The sequence below is a fragment of the Acipenser ruthenus genome, chromosome 5 (genome assembly GCF_902713425.1).
Source record: "Acipenser ruthenus chromosome 5, fAciRut3.2 maternal haplotype, whole genome shotgun sequence".
In the NCBI taxonomy this organism is placed as follows: Eukaryota; Metazoa; Chordata; class Actinopteri; order Acipenseriformes; family Acipenseridae; genus Acipenser; species Acipenser ruthenus.
Genome location: NC_081193.1, coordinates 9,387,197 through 9,409,827, shown reverse-complemented (window position 1 = coordinate 9,409,827; position 22,631 = coordinate 9,387,197). Strand labels below are relative to the sequence as shown.

The window sequence follows — 22,631 nt, the reverse complement described above, 5'->3', positions numbered from 1 at the left end:
AGCCTTACTGAACCTAATGACCTATTTATTTACTGCTGCGTTCGGTCCTGGGTAACAGTTTGATGTAAGTTTGCGGGTGGTGTAAAAAAACAGGTTGTTATTCAAAGCTTGCCAAGTTTGATGCTTCTTTGTACTTAATTGTAGAATGTGCATGAGTCTAAATTTGTTGGAATAACTACACTGCAGTCTACACTATGCACAGTACTGGGAGAACAGTATCCTGCATACTTTTACTTAATACTGCCATCCAACATTACTAGGCGGCTGTGTGGGCCAGTGGTTAAAGAAAAGGGCTTGTAACCAGAAAATCCCCGGTTCAAATCCCACCTCAGCCACTGACTCACTGTGTGACCCTGAGCAAATCACTTAACCTCCTTGTGCTCCGTCTTTCGGGTGAGACCTAGTTGTAAGTGACTTTGCAGCTGAGCCATAGTTCACACACCCTAGTCTCTGTAAGTCACCTTGGATAAAGGCGTCTATACTATACAAGGATACAAGGATCTAGACAATGTGGGGAGGCTATAAAAAAGGCTAACAAGATGCTCGGATATATTGTGAGAAGTGTTGAATTTAAATCAAGGGAAGTAATGTTAAAACTCTACAATGCATTAGTAAGACCTCACCTAGAATATTGTGTTCAGTTCTGGTCACCTCGTTACAAAAAGGATATTGCTGCTCTAGAAAGAGTGCAAAGAAGAGCAACCAGAATTATCCTGGGTTTAAAAGGCATGTCGTATGCAGACAGGCTAAAAGAATTGAATCTATTCAGTCTTGAACAAAGAAGACTACGCGGAGATCTGATTCAAACATTCAAAATCCTAAAAGGTATAGACAATGTCGACCCAGGGGACGACTTTGACCTGAAAAAAGAAACAAGGGCCAGGGGTCACAAATGGAGATTAGATAAAGGGGCATTCAGAACAGAAAATAGGAGGCACTTTTTTACACAGAGAATTGTGAGGGTCTGGAACCAACTCTCCAGTAATGTTGTTGAAGCTGACACCCTGGGATCCTTCAAGAAGCTGCTTGATGAGATTCTGGGATCAATAAGCTACTAACAACCAAACAAGCAAGATGGGCTGAATGGCCTCCTCTCGTTTGTAAACTTTCTTATGTTCTTATGTTCTTAAGGTTTGTTTATTACAGATGTATGCAAACCACCTACTTTGCAAAGTAAATGAGGCGTTTTCCCTAAACAATCATCTTTGTGTTCACAATGGCAACCGTTGTTGCAGTGAAAAGCAGTCTACCTGCATTTCTGCATTTATTTATTTACATTTATATAGCTCCTTTCATCACAAGGACCATTTCACAATATTATACAAAATTTAAGAGGCAAAGAGAATTCCTATAAAACAGTTCAAAAGACTGTTCAGTCAGTGCTTAAATTATGGTCAAAAAAAGCAATTTTATAAAAATGTTTTTTTTTTTTTTTTTTTAATGCTGTTTTTGACTGAAGATGGTACAGCATTCCACAACACTGGGGCTTTACAAGAGAAGGCCTTCCTCCCGCACCATCTTTATTCACTCCCATTCAGTGCAACTCAGCCAGCTGTAAGCTTTGGTATCCTTGCTGCAGCGGAAAGAGTTAAATCTGCAGGTCTCGGAACTAACACAGGGTGCCTAAATCTCTAAAGGTCCGGCATAAGTAAATAGGGTGAATTATGAACCTGCAGTTTACTAACCAAGGAATTCAATTTACATCACCTGACGGAGAGCGGTTCAACGCCCTATGTATGGTATTGTTGGTAGCAGAACCGGTATAGGTTACTGTAATCATTTCACAAATCCTTGGCTTTGCAAACAGGAAGTGCCTCTTGTTTCTTTGCACCACAAACCAATATAAGGAAGCATATTTTGGAGTAAAAAACGGGGAACGACCGATCTATCTGGGATAGTGTTAATCATACAATTGCTCGTTAAAACAAAGGCACTTCTACATAATTCAGAACATGATACACTTAATACAATAATTACCCCCTAATGTTAAAACTAGGTTTACTGCGAACACTTAAATACTGTATGCCTTTTACCTTGTTTCAAAAACTTGCCGTTTACATAGCGTGGCTGTGCGATGTATACCTTGCCCCGTTCAAAATACACTCTTGAGTTTGTGCTGTGTGAAACTCCGTTGATTGTGCTAGTGTATTTAAATACTTTAGTACTGTACTCACTGTTCCTGTCAATTTAAAATTATATATATATATATATATATATATATATATATATATATATATATATATATATATATATATATATAATGATGATGATGTGAGAACACATCTTGGGAAAACAATGTTAATCAATTCTGCTATAGACTAGGAGCTGGCGTGCACTGGCGCTGTCAGAACTACACGTTTCCCCCCCTCAATGTCAGCACCTTTGTTTGTCAACGTACTGTAGCAGGTATACGGTCCCCTTCACTAAACTATACTGCCACTGTATAAAAAAAATGACAAGGCTACTGAGTAATGCATGTCACAGATTTACCTCCTCCAGAGCGGTCACAGTATTCCTGCATTGAGACATTCTAGTGGTGAAGTTAGAGGCGGTGGGTGCTTTGTAATCTTCATTCGTTTCGGCCACGAATTCCGACACTGTAATCTGGTCCGGCATTTTTTCCTTGTATTATATCTGTATCGACAAAAAAAAGTGTTCTTCCCTTTACCTCGAAATTAAAATCGTGCAAAAGGTTAACATGAAGCAATCTGGTGATACGTCTCCAATAAAACCATTGTACTGGAAAGAACAAATTCCCGATTGGAATAGGAAATCCCGAATTAAAAAAAAAAGGGTGCAACGTTTTTCTCTTTCTTGGAGTCTGTGTATTCGACTTGACGTAGCCTACATATTCCTCCTGTCGCCGTGAAAGAAAAAAAAACGGTATTTTTATTAATGGAGAATATTAGCGAGCGCGCACGCTCCAGAACTAAAGCGTGAGGATTGTATCTATGAGTTTATGTACGATTGCATGCAAGAATAAAAACACAGCGCTCGTTTGAATGAGCGCTCCGCCAGCAAACGCACAGGATAAAGTTCCCAGCCCGGAGTAACACAGAATTTCAATGAAGGCACAGAACTAACAACGTAAAGGTGGAAGGGGGAATTCCAGGGTGGAAACCCGACCAATGAAAATGAAGGTACTTTGGCCCTGGCCAATCACAGCCAGCGTAAGGCGTGGTCTCTGTGGAGCACTCTGTTCTTGCCGAGGTGTCCTTTTAAGGTGGAGTGAGTCGAGGTTGTCGGAGTGCATGGAAGCGCAGGTGTGCTGAAAGTTGTGTTTTCTGTTCCCATTGCAGGTGAGCTTTGTGGCTGATTTTTCTTTGTCTAGTGTACGAGTTAAGTCTATAACTGAAATTATTCATTTAAGATTCGCCGCTGCAGAATTACTAGTTTAAATATTTAAAGTAATTAGTACACGTTGAATCTCAAATATTTAGGAAGCTACACGGTACAGTTTATCATAGTAACTGAGGATACTGTAACTTTTTTTTAAATTGTCAATGAATTCACAACTTTCCAAGTGGAACCTATTTGAAAATAGCTCAAGACCTATACAGCAATATTATTATTATTATTATTATTATTATTATTATTATTATTATTATTATTATTATTAATACAAACTAATGCACATTATATCCAAAGTACTTTCCATTACCATACGTGTTGTTGTAAAAAAAAAACAAAAAAAAAAACGATGTGACCATTAATGTTTGATTGACACAATTTAGAATACAAGGGCTGCGCTCGTGCCACCATAGAGGTAAAATAACAGCTACAGTGTGCTGCAACGATCTTACTTAACAGAGCTAAAACCCTAATTTGAGCTATACACAAACGTTTATTTGTTTGTTTGTTTGTTTGTTTAACCGTAGACCTTTGACATTTAATCTGTTTTTATTTAAGATACTGCTCTTTGAATCAATTGATGTGTCAAGTTAGCATACTTATCAAGTATTGGGGGAAATTGCTGTTTTGTTTCCTGAAAGTCACTTTTCCAAACCGCAATTCTTGTGTGCATTATTCTACTCCTGATTTTTCTCCCCAATTTAGAATGTGCAATTATATTTTTCCCCTCACCGCAGCAATTCCCCACGCAGCTCAGGAGAACTGAAGGTTCAGCAGGCATCCTCCAATCCCATGACCAAGCCAACTTCTTCTAGAGCTAAAATCAGTATTGCAGAATCCAAGCTGTAGTTAATGAATCATGGTCTGCGTTAATACAACATATTTCTTTCTTATTATTTGGCACATTTTCAGATCTCCTTGCTGTAGGTTTATTTTCCTTCTCAATCTGTATTCAGGTGGGGGAACAATGTGTTATTACTTGGAATGCTGCAGCAAGGAAAAAGAAGCCTTGCACAGAGATTATAAGGGAAAACTCATAGACTGAGTGAAGTAAACTATTTCATCAAATGTATTCATCACAGAGAATCTCCGGCTATATGGGGGGGTGTATATATCTGTAAAATTGTCCATCTGTATGTCACACTAACATTTTTGCAAACATCTAGAAAACCACTTCTTAAAGTGTGATGAAACTTGGTAATGGGATTATAGGATCATTTATTAGTAGTGTCAGATTGTGGGGATATATGGAGATATCTGTCAGTCTGTATATCACATAGTTCTGCATGTATCTTAAGAACACAAGAAGTAATTCCACATTCTGTCATTTTAATAAACTTGATACCATGATACTAACACCTCATTTGGTCTTAAAGATGTATCTCGTTTGTATTAAAATTTGTATTTCTGTCTATGGCAAGGATGTATTTTACTGGCATACTTGGTAGGTTAAAGTGTTAAATGGACTAGAGCATCTTGGATTAGGTTAATGATGAAATTAATTTTGTCTTCAAAAGTGAAGTTCTTTACATAGAGCATAGAGCTCCTACAGACTTGACACCAGGCAGCATTGAGATGTGAGCATTTGATGAGACACATAACTATTGGTAAAGCAGGGTGATGACATATCAACTTGTGTGTTATTTTTCATCTCTTATTTCAATAGCCACTGTGTTAGGTTTATCACTTTCTGGTGGAAGACCCTCTCACTGGTAACTAATTGTTCTGAATAGCCTTTCTCCATTACGGATGACAGACGTTTTCTTTTTGGCATCTCGGTGATTTGGCAATCCTGTTAAAGAAGTCCACAGAACAGCTGCTGTAGTCTTCCACCTGATTGATTATTGAGATCGATTTGGGTCTATTGTAATGACTTGAACAGTGCCAGATTTTACCAACACAGCTCTAAAACTCACAAACCTTCTCTAATACAGACTTGTTTGCAGTGAATCACAAGCCTACCGATTGAACACAGAGAATCTGCTTTATCTTTAGTGTAAGTTTTAATGGAATTCTTTTAAGGAAAGCGCAGTGTGTTACTTATATAAGTTTCAGCAATTAAAACCTAATCATGCAAAACTAATTCATATTCAGTAAACATCTAATCATGACACATTCAGTACTTATTAATTTGAATCCCTTCATGAATATTGATTTGTTAGAACAGTACATTTTAAAGTGTGAGTCATGGAGATGCTCCTCCAATGAAATGTAAAATAGGCACAGATGTGGCATTCATTTTTCTCCAAATGCTAAAAATAGCTTGTATTAAGTCAATTTGTTTCCTGTCTAGATTATCACCCGTTTTATCTTCAATATCCTCTTTTTCCTGTATCAAATAATTTCCATCACAAAAATATGGTTTGAAGTAAAGTATTTGGATACTGTACATGCATGATCAATTTAAAAACCACATAAGGACATAACAGATATTTTTTTTTTTTTTTTTTTAAATACTGGTGGTGACGCCCTTAAACTAGTACCATTAGCAGACCACATCATTGCTGGTACTGCTGAACACTGGTACTCAGATGGTATTATGATTCTGCAATGTTTTTTCAGAGTATATTAGTTATTACTAATGTGATACCATTTAATTAAAAAAGTACCATTCTACCCACGAATCATACCATTGAAGCTGCTCTGTGCTACCAGAGCTCCTGGTGTCCCTTAATGGAGCCACTGAACTGGCATGGAAGACGGTTAATGATCTGCAGCAAATGTCAGAAAACATTTGCTTTAACATAACCTGCATGAGCTGTGATATTTTTTTTTATCTGCAGCAGTCAGAGATTGAAAAACAAGTCATTAAGTGTGAAAAGCAAGCAAACTGTTTTTAAACCAAAGTAACTGAACTGAGACAGTTTGTAACAAACCCTAAGAGGACAGCAGTCGGCATATTCTTTTTTAAAACTGTGTTTTAATTTTGAATAAAATATGACATTTTTTGTGTCAGTGTTAGTAGAGGGTGCCTTGTCTGACATGACATATTTAAATACATAAAGGATTTCACAATAAAAATGTAATGGTACGTAAATCTGGTTTTACTGTTATCTCCAATTCATGTTTTAACAGCTGCGATGAACAGAAGCCAGAAACTCTAGTTTCTCTGCCAAATAGGGGTTTTGTGTACCAGTCCACCCTTCGTTACATGAATTCTGAACTGAAAAAACAAAGCAACCCATTCAGTGCATTGAGACTTGAATCCATGGGCTTTCAAAGTTACCCTTCAACTCCTGCTGTGAACCAATACGTTTTGTTGAAAAACGTACGGCGATGTGCTGGGAGTTTTAAAAAGTACAGCGCCTTTATAGTCATTGGCAAACAAGCATGTTTGTCAATGACTTGTAGGACACTTCACAAAGTAATCAGGATGTGAATTTCCTTCTGCAACACATTGGCGTTACATGAACAAGCAGATGGTGTTCTGTGATGGGGTACTCCCCACCCCTGGGTGTATTTGGTTTATTTTTTATGTTTAATGTGGAGTGTTTTTGTATGTAGTGGTGCACGGGGTGTGTGTATGTGTGGGGAATACAGTGGTAGCAGGGAGGGAGATAAAATCGTCCCTGCAAAAACGTGTGAATGTGGCTAGAGCCGTGAATTGAAGAAGTGATTAAAAGTGATTCAAGCCACAGGTGTATAAATAGGGTGATGGGTGATACAAGGTTGAGTGTGTTCAGAGACAAGACAAGACAAGAGTTGTGAGTGAAAGAGAAACTAAAAAGAGATCGTAACAATTGCTACTCATGCTGGCTTGACACCAGCGCGATACTTGTTCTATTGAGTGTTAGCTCCGTATCTGTTTTGTCTGTCTATTTTGGCCTCAACTGTACCGTTTTGTTTTGTGAAGCGTTTGTTTTCTTAAACCTTTTGTTTTATAATAAACCGGTGCAACGGTGCATTCACTCACCAAACTGTGTCCTACACTTCCTGGTCTGTGACGTGTTCGTATTTGATTTTGAAATTAAAGCAGAACAAGTATAACAACTGCTGTTTAACAGTTGTTCCTCAGAGCTCGACTTTGTTGCCACGCAGTACTATATTTTGTATTTTATATTTGGTCCAAAAGTCGCAGTTCATGCTAATGCTGATGAAAAAAATATGTGCCAAAGCAGCAATAAAACATTAGAACACAGGAAAGAGGAGAGTAAGTTTGACATCCTTTTATAATAGAGATCACGACTGAGAGCTGATGTGTTCACGCTGAACACCTAGGCTAACATTCCAACATCAAAGTATTGAGGACAGTGTAAAATACATCCAGCCCCCTTTTACTACTGCCTACTGCTGCTACCTTCCAAGTTTCACTGCTCTCCGGAGTATACTGTTTCTCAGGCAAACTTGTACAATAATTCTTCATAACATATTATTAGTGACACTAGACTAAACAGTGACCAAGTTGAAACAGTTAATAGAAGCATACAAAAGCGTGTGGGAATTCTGCATTGGGACTTAACAATATATAATAATAAAAAATAAAAAAAACATCCTTGCTTGTATGTTGATTTGTAAGTATTGTATGTGAAATTTGTTGGGTCAGTACTAACACAGATTATTTCTGTTCAGAAGAATATTTGACTTTAATTTTTAATTACCTGATAAAATGTACAGTATAACTTTTCACTGTACTAGAGAATTGTCAAAGGAGTGAAATTAAATCTTGTACCCGCCTATTTCCTTTCAAAACAAAGGGGTGAAACCCTCTAGTGGCACAGTGCGGTCTCCCCAGTGCATCAGCATGACAACCGTCTGGATTGAGCTAAGTAGGGTACATCTCTGGGGTCTTCAAGTGGGTACCTTCCATCCTCTGTGTTTCATCGACTAGCCCACGACACCTCAAGAGGGCTCAACGGTGATTCTGGTGTCCCAGCATCACCCCCCTCCGTCCCCCACTCCATTCAGCCCAGCTGACTTACCCTTATATCAGTGTTTCTTTCTATTGTGCTTGAGATCCCCAACTAGAATCTTTCCATCTCAACCACAGCCAGTTGCTGCTCCTCTCTGCTGCTTCAGATAAGTTCTTCACTGTGTGACACAACTCTTGGCCACTGAATCCGACGTCTCTGAGAAACCGGGTTGTAGAGTGTGCCACAAATCCTCGACAACCCACCTCCACTGGGTAAACCCGGACTCTCCATCCTCGCTGTTCCGCTTCAGCGGCTAGTTGAGCATACCGCAGTTTCTTCCTCTTATACGCCTCATCTACAGCATCCTCCCATGGCACTGTTAACTCTACCAGGTGAACAAGGTGTGCTGATCCACAAGACAATATCTGGTCGAAGGTTAGTGGTGGCAATCTCAGGTGGAAAAATAAGCAGATGACCAACATCTGCCAGCATTTTCCAGAGAGAGAGAGAGAGAGAGAGAGAGAGAGAGAGAGAGAGAGAGAGAGAGAGAGAGAGAGAGAGAGAGAGAGAGAGAGAGAGAGAGAGAGAGAGAGAGAGAGAGAGAGAGAGAGAGAGAGAGAGAAAGAGAAAGAGAAAGAGAAAGAGAAAGAGAAAGAGAGAGAGAGAGAGAGAGAGAGAGAGAGAGAGAGAGAGAGAGAGAGAGAGAGAGACGGTACTGGTATTTCCAAGGAACAGGAATGAAAACACATCTTTAAGTAATACAGATGTTAAATTACTCCCTCGGAAGGAACATTGATTTTTTGCTAAAAGATTATTGCCAGTAACGCAGTAACATGTTTTCAGGATTTGAGTGTTGTTATTGCAAGGGGCTCTTTTGATGTGATTGGTCTCTTCCCTTTTTCTCAGGTTGATGAATTTGACTGCTCCACACTGCTGCTGAGTTAGGTACTGGGGATTCCCCACTGGGATTAATCAGCAGCCTCTATCCAGTGCTTAATCCTCTCTTTGAGCTGGAGCAGCCATACAAAGAAAACCCTGATATGCAATTAGCTAAGTGAGGCAGTCTGCACTGCAGTACAGCATTCAAACACCTTGTCCCAATAACTGATCTGATCACAAGGTTTACTGTAGTTAAGTATTATAAAAACATATTTAAGGAATATAATATAAAGTTTTGTGTTGTGTATTTTTACCAACGCAGTTACTAATTACATTTGAACATTTATTCTGTAATGTTTTATTTATGTTGACATATTTCTGCTGTATTTTACTTGCTACTGTATATTCAAATACATAACTGTGTACTATGTATATTAAGAGCCATTCTGGACAGGGTGTACAGTATATATTGTACATGAATGACATGAATGCATACACATTAATAAAACAAATATGGATTCAATTTAATTTAATTAAAACTGGTATGTGCTGTAAGGTGGTTGCTCTTTGTGTTTTCATGTATTATTTTCTGTCTTTGTCCTGAAATACTGAATTGATATGATGGAAACATTTATAATTGAGAATACCCAGTGCAGTAGAGTATAGAGAAAACAAAAAAAGCACAAGCAAGCATGATGAACCACTGATTAATATGTTAAAGCAAAGATACAAATCATTGTTAGCCTTGGTAAAGCTTGGCAAATGGACCATGAAAGTACTATGTAAGTGCTGTGTAATTTTACAGGAGTGGTAATCATAATTTCTAAAACACTTCAGGTCCACAGCTGTACTGTATATGTAACATATTGAGATGTTTTTTTGTTTTTTTAAATGTTTACATGCTACTATTGTGAGTGTCATTATATGTGTCACCACAAGGTTAATTTCAGGCCCTACAAAAGATGTAGGATTTTGTACCATTCACATACAGTATGCTGTATTCGGAGACCAGCATCAATCAAGCTAAGTCTGCTTAAAAACAATCCATGAGGAAGTTGAACTGAATGCCTGTGGAACTGCCCTTAGCATCTTCTCTGCTGGTTTACATATATCCAATTAATGTAATGGATTTAAATGTGGGGGGGGGGGGGGGGTTGGGAGGGTTGGGGGGGGGGGGGGTTGGGAGGGTTGGGGGGGGGGGGGGGGTTGGGAGGGTTGGGGGGGGGGGGGAGGGTTGCCTTGTGTACAGCTTTAAAGTAGTACTGTAAGTGAGATTTCAGTCTGAAAGCAGAGGGTGTATTTGGTAAATGATGTCTGTTGAACATAACAATCAATTCAGTTGTTGGTAATGCAATTCAATCATCTAAATCGACAGTTGTAAAGCCTGCTACACTAAGTGGCCAACAGAACTCAAAGATACAGGCACTATGTAGTAAATGAAACCACATCTTATGAAATGTGTACTATGAGTTAACAACATATTTGGAATCAACATAACCAAGATATCTTTTACTTTTGAAAGCTTCTGTCACGGACGGCTGGGTGGGATGACTTCAGACCAGGAAAAACACGGGCACAGTACTGCTGGGTGAGATGCAAATGCGCTCGTATTTATTAAATAAATCAACTAAACACTAAACAAAAGGCACTTGGCCAAAGCGAATAAACACAAACAAAACAAGTACCATGCTGGTTTTGATGCAGTAAGTGTAGCAATTCTCCTTTAGTTACGTTCCTTTTTCTCTCCATCTCCCTCTCCCTCTCCCTCTCCCCAGCATACAGCTGCTGTTTACATTGATATACATATATTGGCGAACAATTCGCCAACTTGAAGACAGCCACATTCCACATGAGTATTTCTGCCAGGGACGGTTTTTAACTCCTGCTTTGCCAGACAAAACAATAACGATAATAATACACAAATACTACAAATTAACATAGGGGCACGTGTACTCCGTCACATTCCTGTTGGCATCCTTTATCTTCTTGCGTTTCAAGTGGTCAACTGCATCATCAATGTGATTCAGAGTGACCCCCAACAGTCACTCTGAATTGTGAAAGATTTATGCAAAAAAATGAATGCTATCATAGGTTAAAAAAGCAAAACAGACAAAAGGCGTGGCAAATGTATATTAGCTGCACATCCTAAAGGTTCTCCACCACCCTTCTTTGTGGCTTAATAACATTAAGCAGAGACTGACTTCTGACAACATTAGCATCAATTTTTATTTACCCATGTGTAAATTACAGTGTTTAATGATCAATGAATCTTGTTAGTGCTAAAAGAGGAGGTCAAAATTAATTATTGATTTTTTGATTCACTGATTTATTGATCTGACCAACTCCTTAACTAAGAGATGGTATTTCTAAGGGACACATGGGAGGTATAAGTGAGAGGATCCACACATAAGATAGTTGCTGTCATCATGGGGTACAAACCCTTGTCCTAAAATGTATGAATTTCACAGCAAAAGGAAACTGGGCAGTTTACACTATGGAGAGTGCAGAGACTTGAGTTGTCTGGTGGGAAGTTCCAGTACGATTATATTGTGTTATGAGACCACATGGACAGAGCTGCTGTTGGATCAAACGTATAGAAGAGAGAAAGGTACATATTCAATAAATACAGAGCAGGCTAAGAAAATAAGCCGACATACCAAGTTCACACAAGGGACATCGCAAATTATGTCATTTTGATAATGAAATGGTTTAATGTGCTTTTCTATTTAACTTGCCCTACATCGAATTATCCCCAGCCTGCAGTAGCCAAAAAATGACCTACATCTTCACCTTGTTTCCATCTGAGTTCACTGTTCTTTCAGCAAAAGCCACCCTCCACCGTTTATAGCCGATCAACCAATAGAAATGGAAGCAGCACACATTATACTACATGGCTGTGGAGCTGGTTAAAGAACTGCTGGTATTCCTTTGTTACGCAATTTTCTGTTGTCATGGCCTGTGCATTTCCCTGCTAATCGGATGACCAACGCAGCCCCCATATACATTTTTACTACAGAACTATCCACAACAAGAACTAGGGTTTGCATCCCCCAGTTAGTGGAGAAATACATTTCACTAGAAAATGTTAGGGTTTTAAGGTTTTTTTGGGGGGTTTTTTTCAGTTTCTCAGCTTTGTGTAGCAGTGCTTGTAGTATAACACGTGGCCTTTTCAATGCTGTTGGTTGAAAGGCCAAAAATACTTCCTAACAACTGTCACCCTGTGAGATGACCTCAGTTTCAACAGTTCCCAGAATAATTTTTTCCCCCATGTTGTCATGTTGAGTCTTTCCAGCTTTGGGGTAATGCGGTGGTCAAAGTACAGCTCTACCGGGTTGTGCATATGTGAATTCATACATAAAAACTGTCAGAAGGAAGTCAAACTGTGTACCCTCCTATTAACCCTTCAGCCACAACCATTTCTGACAGGTCTGTCCAGAATGAAAAACCATCAATAGAAGGTCATACGTCTGCACAGTCTCCTGCATCTACTGCACTCAGCGGTCTAGATACGCTGCATACCTGCTGCTTTTACACATTAAAAAATCAGAAATGCGCACTCAAATTTAAATTTAATGCATAAAAATACGTATAGCAATTTTGCTGCACAGCTTGTCTGCCTCCCCTAAAACTTCCACTAACAACTACATCTCCCAGAATGCAATGTTTTCAGTTACTAGGAAACTGTACACAAGAAAAACCAACACAACAAACATTGTCCAATCTCTGGCTAGCCCTGTTGTCTTTGCAGCCAATTACAGTAAGAATAAGAAACATTCAAAGCTACACAGGCTGAACTGTAAACACCCTAAAGCAACAAACAGCAACTGCTTTAAAAAAAGTGCTTATAATAAACTGTTTTATAACTTATTGATGAATGTCCTTATTTTATCTGTTTTAACATGTTCACCGAGTTTAAGAATTTCATTTTAAAATATAAGTAACTTAATCTGAAGTCAGTGCAATACCTTGAAAAAAAAATGCACCAAGCCGATAAAGACGTTCAAACATTGCAGTTAAAATGGAAGGCTCTTTTTTAATGCCTTCTCCATTACCATAAAATATTGTACAGTATTTAATCGAGATTATGTTGCATTTTACCCCCCGAAAATACATTTTACTCTTTCAGTGTTAAAATTACAGGGCAAGTTACTCCCAAACCCAAAACCTTATCTGGAGTGCTCTGCACTTGTTTACATAAAGATTAAACGACAGTATGAATTAAAATTGACCAGTGTATTTAGAGGCTGGCACATTGCTGATGTGATAGCAAGACATGGTGCAATTGCAGCCAGTCTTCGATCCCCTAAAGACGTTTCATATCCAAACATGATATACAAAATATACCACTTAATAATCTAAAAAAACAAAAAACAAACACTTAAACAAAATGTAAACAAATCTATTTTTACTGGACAACACAGTGAACTTTAATGTGAAAAACATAGAATGAAATCATGTACCAAATAGAAAGACAAAAACTCAAAATATTATGTCTCTAAAATGTAATCCCAGCCTCTACTAAAATCTAACAAGGAACTGGTTTTGCAGTTGTATTCATTGGATGAAATGTGGGAAATGGTGTGTTAGCAATAGGTCAATGAGCTTACACTATGGACCAGGATCGAGAAAGTGCAGAATGCCCGTTTTGGTGCCACAAGCTGCTGACATGCTTGTTTATTTCCCTGCTAAGTGGTGCACACAACACCCCATATGAAAAAATACTATAGCACTGTCCAAGTTTCACAAGTGTTCACAGTTTCCTATACCCAAAAGAAGTAGAAAGCGATGTGTTGTAGCTGGGATAGGATTTCATTTGCGCTGTGTAATTGGGATTCAGCAACGTTTCTCTATCCTCAGAGGCTCACAAAAATGATTAAGAGAAATTACAAGCATTTGTCTGATGAGCACCCGTGAGCAGTCGACTGAGCTGTAATGATTACACACTGCTGACTGCCCTCTTTTCAGTCCTGGAATGCATCACCACATCCCCTATGTCACCATACACCCACGGTTTTATAGGACAGCTGTTGGAAAGGTAAGCCGCTTCAGAGTGAGCAGATGTGAGCTCAGAAACAAGGCATCAACGACTCTTTACAATGACACAATGCAAAACCTGACTGTATGTAACCAAAGGAAAGTGCTATTGCAGTTGTGATGGAAAGACACACTACTACTGCAAACCCTCCCAAAGCAAGGCCCTCTTTCCAGCCTAAAGACATTTCATATCCAAAACATGATAATGGAATACATTGTTTTCTAATAGTTTTTTTATTATTATTATTATTATTTTTGTAACAAGGCTTCAGTTTATTTAATTTTATATATCTCAAAACATCAAAAACATTAGATATTATTGTTGGTTTTTGAAGAATGGTGGAAATGTATTTTTACTTGACAACAAGGCTTGACTTTACAGGACAGGAAGGCAGGTCATGTTTCTATGGGCTTGGTCTCAACAGACATCTGCAATTTCTAAAGCAGATTTTCTTTTGATACTGTAACCAAAGACTGGGTCTTTGACACACACACACACACACACACACAATAATAATAATAAAAACACACAAAAAAAAGTTTTTAGATGGGCTCACAATCTATATAAAAACCCCAACAGCCTGCTTTCCATGTCTTGTTGCATAAAAACAAAATAATTAAATTCCACTCAAAAAAAAGAAATAAATAACTTGTCATTCTTGATTGGCAATCGGCAAGCAGCCATGTGAGATGCCCATGTCTGGATGATCACTCTGACCTCCAGGGCATTGTTATTACATAACATTAGTGGGGTGGTTCTGAAAGAAGGCTGTCCTGTTCAAATTGTGCATTCACTGTATCTTGTATGCCACTGGAAATAACCTTCAATCTATAGCAATCCAGCAACACCCAAAACGCTGTGCTTTATAGCCTTCCTTGCGCTGTATTTTGTGCAGGTGCCATTTCTACTCTTGGTTTCTAAAACAGAACTATTACACACACACACACATATATATATATATATTCTTTTTTTTAAGAATCTGTTTATTTTCTCTGAAAAGAAACAGTATGGAAAGCAATAGTAATACATTTGTGTAGAATAATCCTTTCAAAAGGTAGTTAATACACTAAGCACTTGGGATAAGGTTGAAAATATGGATGTCGAGAATGGGGCCAGCTTTGAACAGGCCCAATACATGTCGATTAGAGAGGCTGGTTCTTGCTTGCACTTGTCACAGACTGGGTCCATACCCGGACAGATTCTGGCCAATTTTGTATTGGAAAGGTGGAGACGGTGGAAAATCTTGAACTGTAAGAGACCATGTCTAGCACATACTGAAAAGGAATGTACACAATAAAGTATAGAATCTCATACAGTGTCTGAGAAGGTAGAAGAGGGTTTTTAGTATAGTGAGCAAGGGGCAATGAATGGAAATGATAGAACTGAGAACTATTGTATTTTGATGAGATTTCTTGTTTATCCAGATCCTGTCGGTGCTTTATAAAATATTGTACAGAAAACTATTATCAGCTGGGGGAGCACATAAAGCATTGAACTTTAAGATATCTGCTCTCATATGAGGTCATCCTAACTGCACAGGAGAATAGCAGCTGCAGCTGCTCAAAATCCCCCCCTTGAGTCAAAGGTACTGCTGCAGCTCACTCGTAACAGCTCATTTGCATTGAACACGTTATAGCAGTTTGAATAATACAATCGGGTTATTGTACGGAAAGGTTTTTGTGGTAGTGCCGAGATGTTAATCATTTTAATGCGGGATGGTCTTTGTCTTTGTTGGAGGATGGCTTCTTTCTTTGTTGCAGTGGGCGGGATTAAAAACATTAAACTGCATTGATGGAGTTAGCTGCGCAGCTGGAGGCAGGTTGCTATGGAGACAACAATTCTTGCTACAGGCTGGATATATAATTGGTTGTTCGGTAATCTGCCGCTTCTAGAATACCAACAGCAAAGTCATAAATGAATGTACCAGTGTCCAGCTACAACATGTTGGATAATTTATAAAAACCTCTTGCTTTAAAATTGTATTGCCTTTTACTGTGGTGGGCATGTATATTATTTTTGTGAGGTTAAACTGAGGACATCCCAAGGATTCCATTGCAGTGTCCTGGTCAAATTCAAATACAGGTCCATAATTCAGCTTGAATTCAGGAGTAACTTAGTATGGGTCAAAAATATCAGTTATTTTACCCAACAATGTATTTGTCTTGTTTACAAATCACTTTGTACATCATGTTCTGTTTCAGTTATCACATTCATTATATTAAGGTGTGATGTTTCAGACTGATAACACTTTGCTCTTTAAAACCCGTCCCAGCTAACTGTCAAACATTCCCTTCATTTCCTCAATGGACATGCCTGAAAATGAAATGTCCCGTGACAGTGGATCGGTCTTGTATTAGTATATTCAATACAAAACAGTTTGTATTGGAATCTTTGTTTTTATTTATTTTTATTTCCCTGCTGTAAAATGTTTAACCCATATAAGCCGCTGCTGAAAATTGTTAGCACAAAGCTATACAAACCTGCAAAGCAAGAGTGTGTTCCATTACAGAATGTGTCGAGTTTCCCGTAAATGAATACATTAGTTAAGAACACCCCCTAGTGACTGGTGTCCCACCTTGCCATCTTTGAGTGTCACTTATTTGTTCATTCATTCATTTTAATACATTTACAAAGGATAAATCCGTTACACCCCCTTATCCCTGGGTAGAGGAATTTGGCAAAGCACTGTGATTAACATTCTTGTTCTGCTATGAAACACTACCATCCCATCTTTATAGTCCTCATAATAAAAGTTCCAAGTCATAAATATCATTTGACAGCATGAATATATTCAATAACGCTAGTAGAATTCCTAATTCTTAGCAGTTAAATAGCAATTTGTGTGCAGCAACAGCAAAACAACAACAGTGCACTTTTGCATGAGCAATCTTTAGCCAGCAAACCTTCAGTAATTAAAATACCCGGTGACACACATTGCTCTTATAATGGTGTGGTTTTTTTTTGTTTAAATAGTTTCAGATTAGCAAGTGGTATCTCTTTGCCATTGACTTATTAGGATTCCAAATCTGTGTATCTGGTGATATACTAGACCACATTCACTTTTGATGTATAGGGCATAAAAAGGTTTCCACTGAAAGCACAGCAGAACAACCCATCTACAAGTGAATGATTCAATGAAGAGGCATTAAACTGACTGCTACATAAAAAATAGCACTGAGTTAAACAGCTACAGTTAGAGGACCTCCTTGACTGCATCTCAGCTTCCTCCACCCAGAATACTCACCTCTTCATACATTCAATGCACCCTGTAGTTTTTGCTTAAATATACTGTGTACTTAATGTTTTTAGGTATTGGGGTGGGTGGTTCAGTTTGCATTGTTACATGCTGGGATTGTTGTGTGAATTTGTTTTCAAGGTAGCCCCAGAGACAATATCTATTTAGGATTAACTTCTAGAGATATCCAGTTGTTGATTGTTCTGAGTACATGAACAAGTGGAGCGATGACATGTAAAACAGGTTATTTTGAGAGTGTTGTTGGTTGCTACCTATGTGATTCTGGTGGTTAACACTATTTTATGAAACTGTATCCACAAAACACTGTTACCAGGGCTTGGATTTCAGCACGGGATCGCGGGAATCACGCATTTTCCAAGATGCTCCCGCACATCTGCAACTTTCAGTGCAGGAAAATCCCACCAAGATATTTTAAGACACCAAGCTACTGTATTTTTCACCCAATTTAGAATGCCTGACACACTACAACAACCTCTAACGAAGTGGGTGTCAGTGACGAAAACACGCTGAGTAGTTAAATAAAGAAATAAATAAAAGTAGTGCTGGATATTTTAAGTGCCGCGAGACTTTATTCTCTCGTACGTGATTCTCGGCCGCTATCTTTAAGGATTATAGAAACTCAGTACACTGCAGTAAGTAAACTGTTTTGAAAATAAAAAATATGATATTAAAAGTTACACACATATTACTCAGGCACCGTAAAAGCCACCTACCTTAAAAGTACAGACTCGGGGCTTTGCAAAGACGTATTCAGTATGTGTATGGTACTCCTAGCCGGAACTACGAACACCTGAAGTTAAGCCTCTCATCATGTGACAGATTTCACAGCTTAGTCTATTGCTCCGTCATTGTAGCAGCTAGACTGAAAAGGGCAGTGTCGTTGGAAAGCTTAGAAGCTCAGCTCCCCCCCCAATCTGTTCATTTCAATGGTGCAGTGTGTTTTTTTTTTTGTTTTTTTAGCCATCTTTGATTACAATATATATATACATATATATATCAGTGACCAAAAAAGAAAAGCATCTTTTTCTTCCGCTGCATGTAAAAACTTCACGTCAGGCAACAATGGCAAAAGCAATGGAGAGTGCTCTGCCTCACAGTGATGAACTGCTGTTAGGTCTCCTGAAAGCAGCTTATTTTAAAGCAACACCAGTGTGAATGATGATGCAGTATTATTTATATATATATATATATATATATATATATATATATATATATACATACAGTTTTTTATATGCAAAAGTGCCTTTTTTTTTGCTGTTCCCCACTAAAATTTTGGAATCCCCCCCCCCCCATTGACTGCAGCATAGGGGGGAAATCCCCCCGGCACACAAAAATGAAATTCAAGCCCTGTTACAATTTGAACTAAATGCTAACAATACAGGCTGTTTTTTTCTGTTTAAAAACACACACACACACACACACACACACACACACATCTCTTGGAACAGCTATCCAGGATGTCACAAAAACATACCAATTGTACAATTCCAAGTGCATATATTTTGGGCAGGAAAGTGGGCAGGTAATATTCCACAGCCCTGTTGAACTTGTACCTGCACTATGTGTAAATTGAGAGCTTCAGTCTTTAGTGCACTTAGCCCAGCACATTTGAATAAGCAACACAGTGATAATTATGTTTTGGTTCGTGATCCTATTAGACATCACAATTACAGTAAATTGAGATTTTAAGTGCTGCTGGGGTTATGGCTAATCTGCTTTAAACCTGAGAAGATCCGAGGAGGTTTTACCTGCGAATGCCTGCCCTCTAACCGAAAGCCCAGAGGCTGCAAATGATTAATAACTTCATCCCATTAGTCATTACCATTCACACTGAACACTCTTCCAGCCACACAATGCCCAGATCCCAGCCTTGTGAAGCAGATGTAGAGGCAGTCAGGGGCTAATCATCTCATAACCTTTCCTGCTGGCTGCCACACTCCATGCTACTGCCATAAATAAGAAGTTGGAACAACAGTGGCAACACAAGCCGTCATCTGCTCAGCTTCAACTCACACGTAGAGAGAGGTCTAGATATTCCAACAGCCCTGAAAATGAATTGGCCTCATAAAATCACCCTGTTGGCAGGTACAGTTTTAAATACCAGCCTGTTTTCTTGGCCCTTTTGTAAGTTCATTGGATGTCTGTATAGAAAACCTAATGAAATGTACCTAATGGAAAGGTAGCATAATTGACACCAAGACATCACATTTTGATCCCTCCACTAGCTACTGTAAGCCTTCAGGAAATAGTCAATTCTATAAAAATGATCTGTAGAAACCACCTGTTTTTAAATCAGCCACTAAATACAAAGATGGATTATTGTAATTGCTACATCTGAATGAAATTTATAAAACAGAATGTTCGGATGCTGCACGCTGATTAGTTGCCGAGGGGTTTGAAACCGTGCATAAATATAGCTTAATGCACGGCGGAACTTTTTTTTGTCTAATTAATTTGATTAATAAATTATCAATACACAACGTATTAAACTCGCAACGAAGAGCCTGAGTATAATTTATTACTAATTGTGCCTTATTACTTGTTTTTCTCGATCATTTTCGCTAAAAGCAGTATATATATATATATATATATATATATATATATATATATATATATATATGTATATATATATATATATATATATATAATTTACAGTCACTAAGTTTTTAGCCATGTTTTAATGTTATTTTAGCTCGTTATCCCCCGTCGCGGCCTAGCGCATTGCAAAGCCTGCAACTAAATTTCGCCCTTCCCCCGGGTCTAGCACATTCTCAGCTGCATGTACTCTCGTTTTAATTTGTTTGAGGCAAGTAGCTGGACAGGGCTACAATTAATTATTTTGATCCCGGCTGGGATAAAACAGTATTCTATTATTGTATTTATTGTTGGAAATATTGAAAACCTCCAGTTTAACCGTGTCTGATGGACTATTTTTTCTCCAAAGCGGAAGAATATACAGTAAAAGTTAATTAAAAAATATATATATATATATAAAAAAGGGTTTGTTTTTCTATGTATTATTATGTCCATTTTATAAGTGGAATAACACACTCCCAGGCTTGGGGATTGTGTTGCTTCGCTTCGTGCCTCCAACCCAACCACAGCTGTATGTTAATGCAACAAAACCCATGCCCTGTCGTGTGTTATCCCTTACACGTTGAACCTCCTTAATCTGCATAATACACATACATTTTTAAAAATCTTTATTATTCCATGATATGTATTCTTAAATAACTATTTTTATTACAATTTCTGTACTTGAAAAATAAAAAGTATAACTATCCATGCATTGTTTTTTTTGCACAGCAGGCATTTCAGATCAGTCGCCAACCAAAGAAAACCATCTTGGCACACAAGGGGGAAGAATGCTGTGCAGCAATGGAGAATTGCACTGTAAACTGCAGAGAGGTCTGGGCCACCTATTCCCCAATGACTATAAAAATGCTTTACTTGGTCGGTTTTGTCGTTGTATAGTGGATTTGGGCTGCTCTGGGACTGCCCAAGTTGGCACGGCAACAATAACATGTTTCTTATTGCTTGCTGTTAATTGTTATGTATTCCATACTTTATTTTCACATTGAATCCAGCAAAGCACATATCCTGCCACAATTCTTTATTGTCACTACGTTACAGATGATAAGGTTCCACAGTTTTCTATGGGAACAGGACACAAGAATAGGGCTCAGGTGGAGTCCTGTGATATGCAAAACAGGACTTTACCTTGCACCCACTCTGCATTATGTGACGGGTAAGACCCCGCCGCCCCTGTGTGTATTTTGTATTATTATTGTTATTTAAATGTATGGTTTGGTGTGATAAAAACTTTTTTTTGTTATTGTTTTACAGCCTGGATGGAGCTAAAATTCAGATAAAATCGTGAGAATGTGTGGTCAACAGCAAGTGATAACTGATAAACTGGCTGTTGACCATGCATATGAAAAAACCCATGCCGAAGGTGGTTGAGTGATAAACTAGGTAATTGATAGCCAGTTAATCCCTCGGCCACAATATCAAAACAAGAAGCTTTGGCTGAACGGGGTTAGTGTGTTCAGAGGCGGAATGAGACGTGAGTCGTGAGATAAAACTAATACATCTAGAAAGCAATTGCTACCCGTGCTTTACACCAACACGGTACTTGTTGGTTCCGTATTTGTTATGTTTGTCTGTTTTGGCCACCGTGCCATTTTGTTTAGTGTTTTGTTTTGTTCAAACTATTTATTTATTATTAAAACGTGAGCATCAGTGCTTCCATACCCCAGTACTGTCTGTCTACTTCCTGGTCTGACGTCACCCACAGACTATCCTGTGGAAAATAATGCCTCCACAGACCCAGGCCAGGAACAGTACTGTGGGGACAGTGTTCTTTTTGAAGAGGATTTTTTTTGTCATTGCTTTTGAGAGTGGAGAAGATGGACATCTGCCTCATCTGCCTGAAAGGGGAGGAGTGGTGCTTCACCATTGGGGAAGTCGGGTATATAAAATCACCCGACTACCACACCCCACACCAAGTGGAGGCCATCCCAATGGCGATCGACCTGCTGTGGGCCAGAGATGGGGAGCAATGGGAAGCCTGGGAAGAACAACAATCGCCCAGCGTCCCTCCCAGCCATGGTATGCAACTGCCTGGCTGCAGATATGGGAATGCCCACATGGGTTTTAATCCCATCGGGAGGGGCTATGCCTATTTTAGCTCCATAGGCAGTAAGCACGTCCACGCCAGGACCCAGAGGAGAACCGCACCAGTCCCCAGCAGAGAGACTACCCGCTGCTCCCGCCTTCGCCGCCAAGGGGAGAATACTTGTTGCACCCACCTCCGCCACCAGGAGCTGAAGCTAGGTGAGGAGACCACGTCCAACCACAATAGTTGCACTGCCGGAGTATGCAGCCCCCGCTGTCGGAGTGCCCTGCTCGGAGGGCAGCATTACCGCTGCCAGTGCCACTGCCACTTCCGGAGTACATTGTACTGCTGAAAGATCTGCCTTTGCTGAAGGATCCAGCCTTGGCGCTGTCGGCATTGCCACTGCCAGTGTTGCCAATGGCAGCATTTCCGCTGCCAGGATTGCCCTGGCTAGAGGAGACAGCCAATGCGCTGTCAGCAGAAATGCCGCTTCCCTACCCCAGTCCTGTCTATCTACTTCCTGGTTTGACGTCACGCACAAGTCATCCTGGTCACAACCATCAATTACAATGTCCACATTAATGTGTCAGTGTTGCACTATTAAATCTGACCGATTAATCAACTAAAGAGTTGATTGCAGAT

The 22,631-nt window shown here is 39.0% G+C and overlaps 1 protein-coding gene across 5 annotated transcripts in view; it reads right to left on the bottom strand.

Annotated features, from left to right (window-relative positions):
* The window catches only part of LOC117402522 (arf-GAP with SH3 domain, ANK repeat and PH domain-containing protein 2-like), a 74,520-nt gene extending 56,340 nt beyond the window's left edge, over window positions 1-18,180 (bottom strand). For 3 of the 5 annotated variants that reach the window (XM_059023622.1, XM_059023621.1, XM_034003755.3), the window contains exon 1: window positions 2,491-3,082. In XM_059023622.1, coding sequence (XP_058879605.1) covers window positions 2,491-2,616 — 126 coding nt within the window. In that variant the 5' untranslated portion in view covers window positions 2,617-3,082. Of the gene's footprint in view, window positions 1-2,490; window positions 3,084-18,084 lie in introns of those variants that run through there. The other 2 variants (XM_059023623.1, XM_059023620.1) reach the window with 2 other exon arrangements.
* Window positions 18,181-22,631: the final 4,451 nt, after the last annotated feature.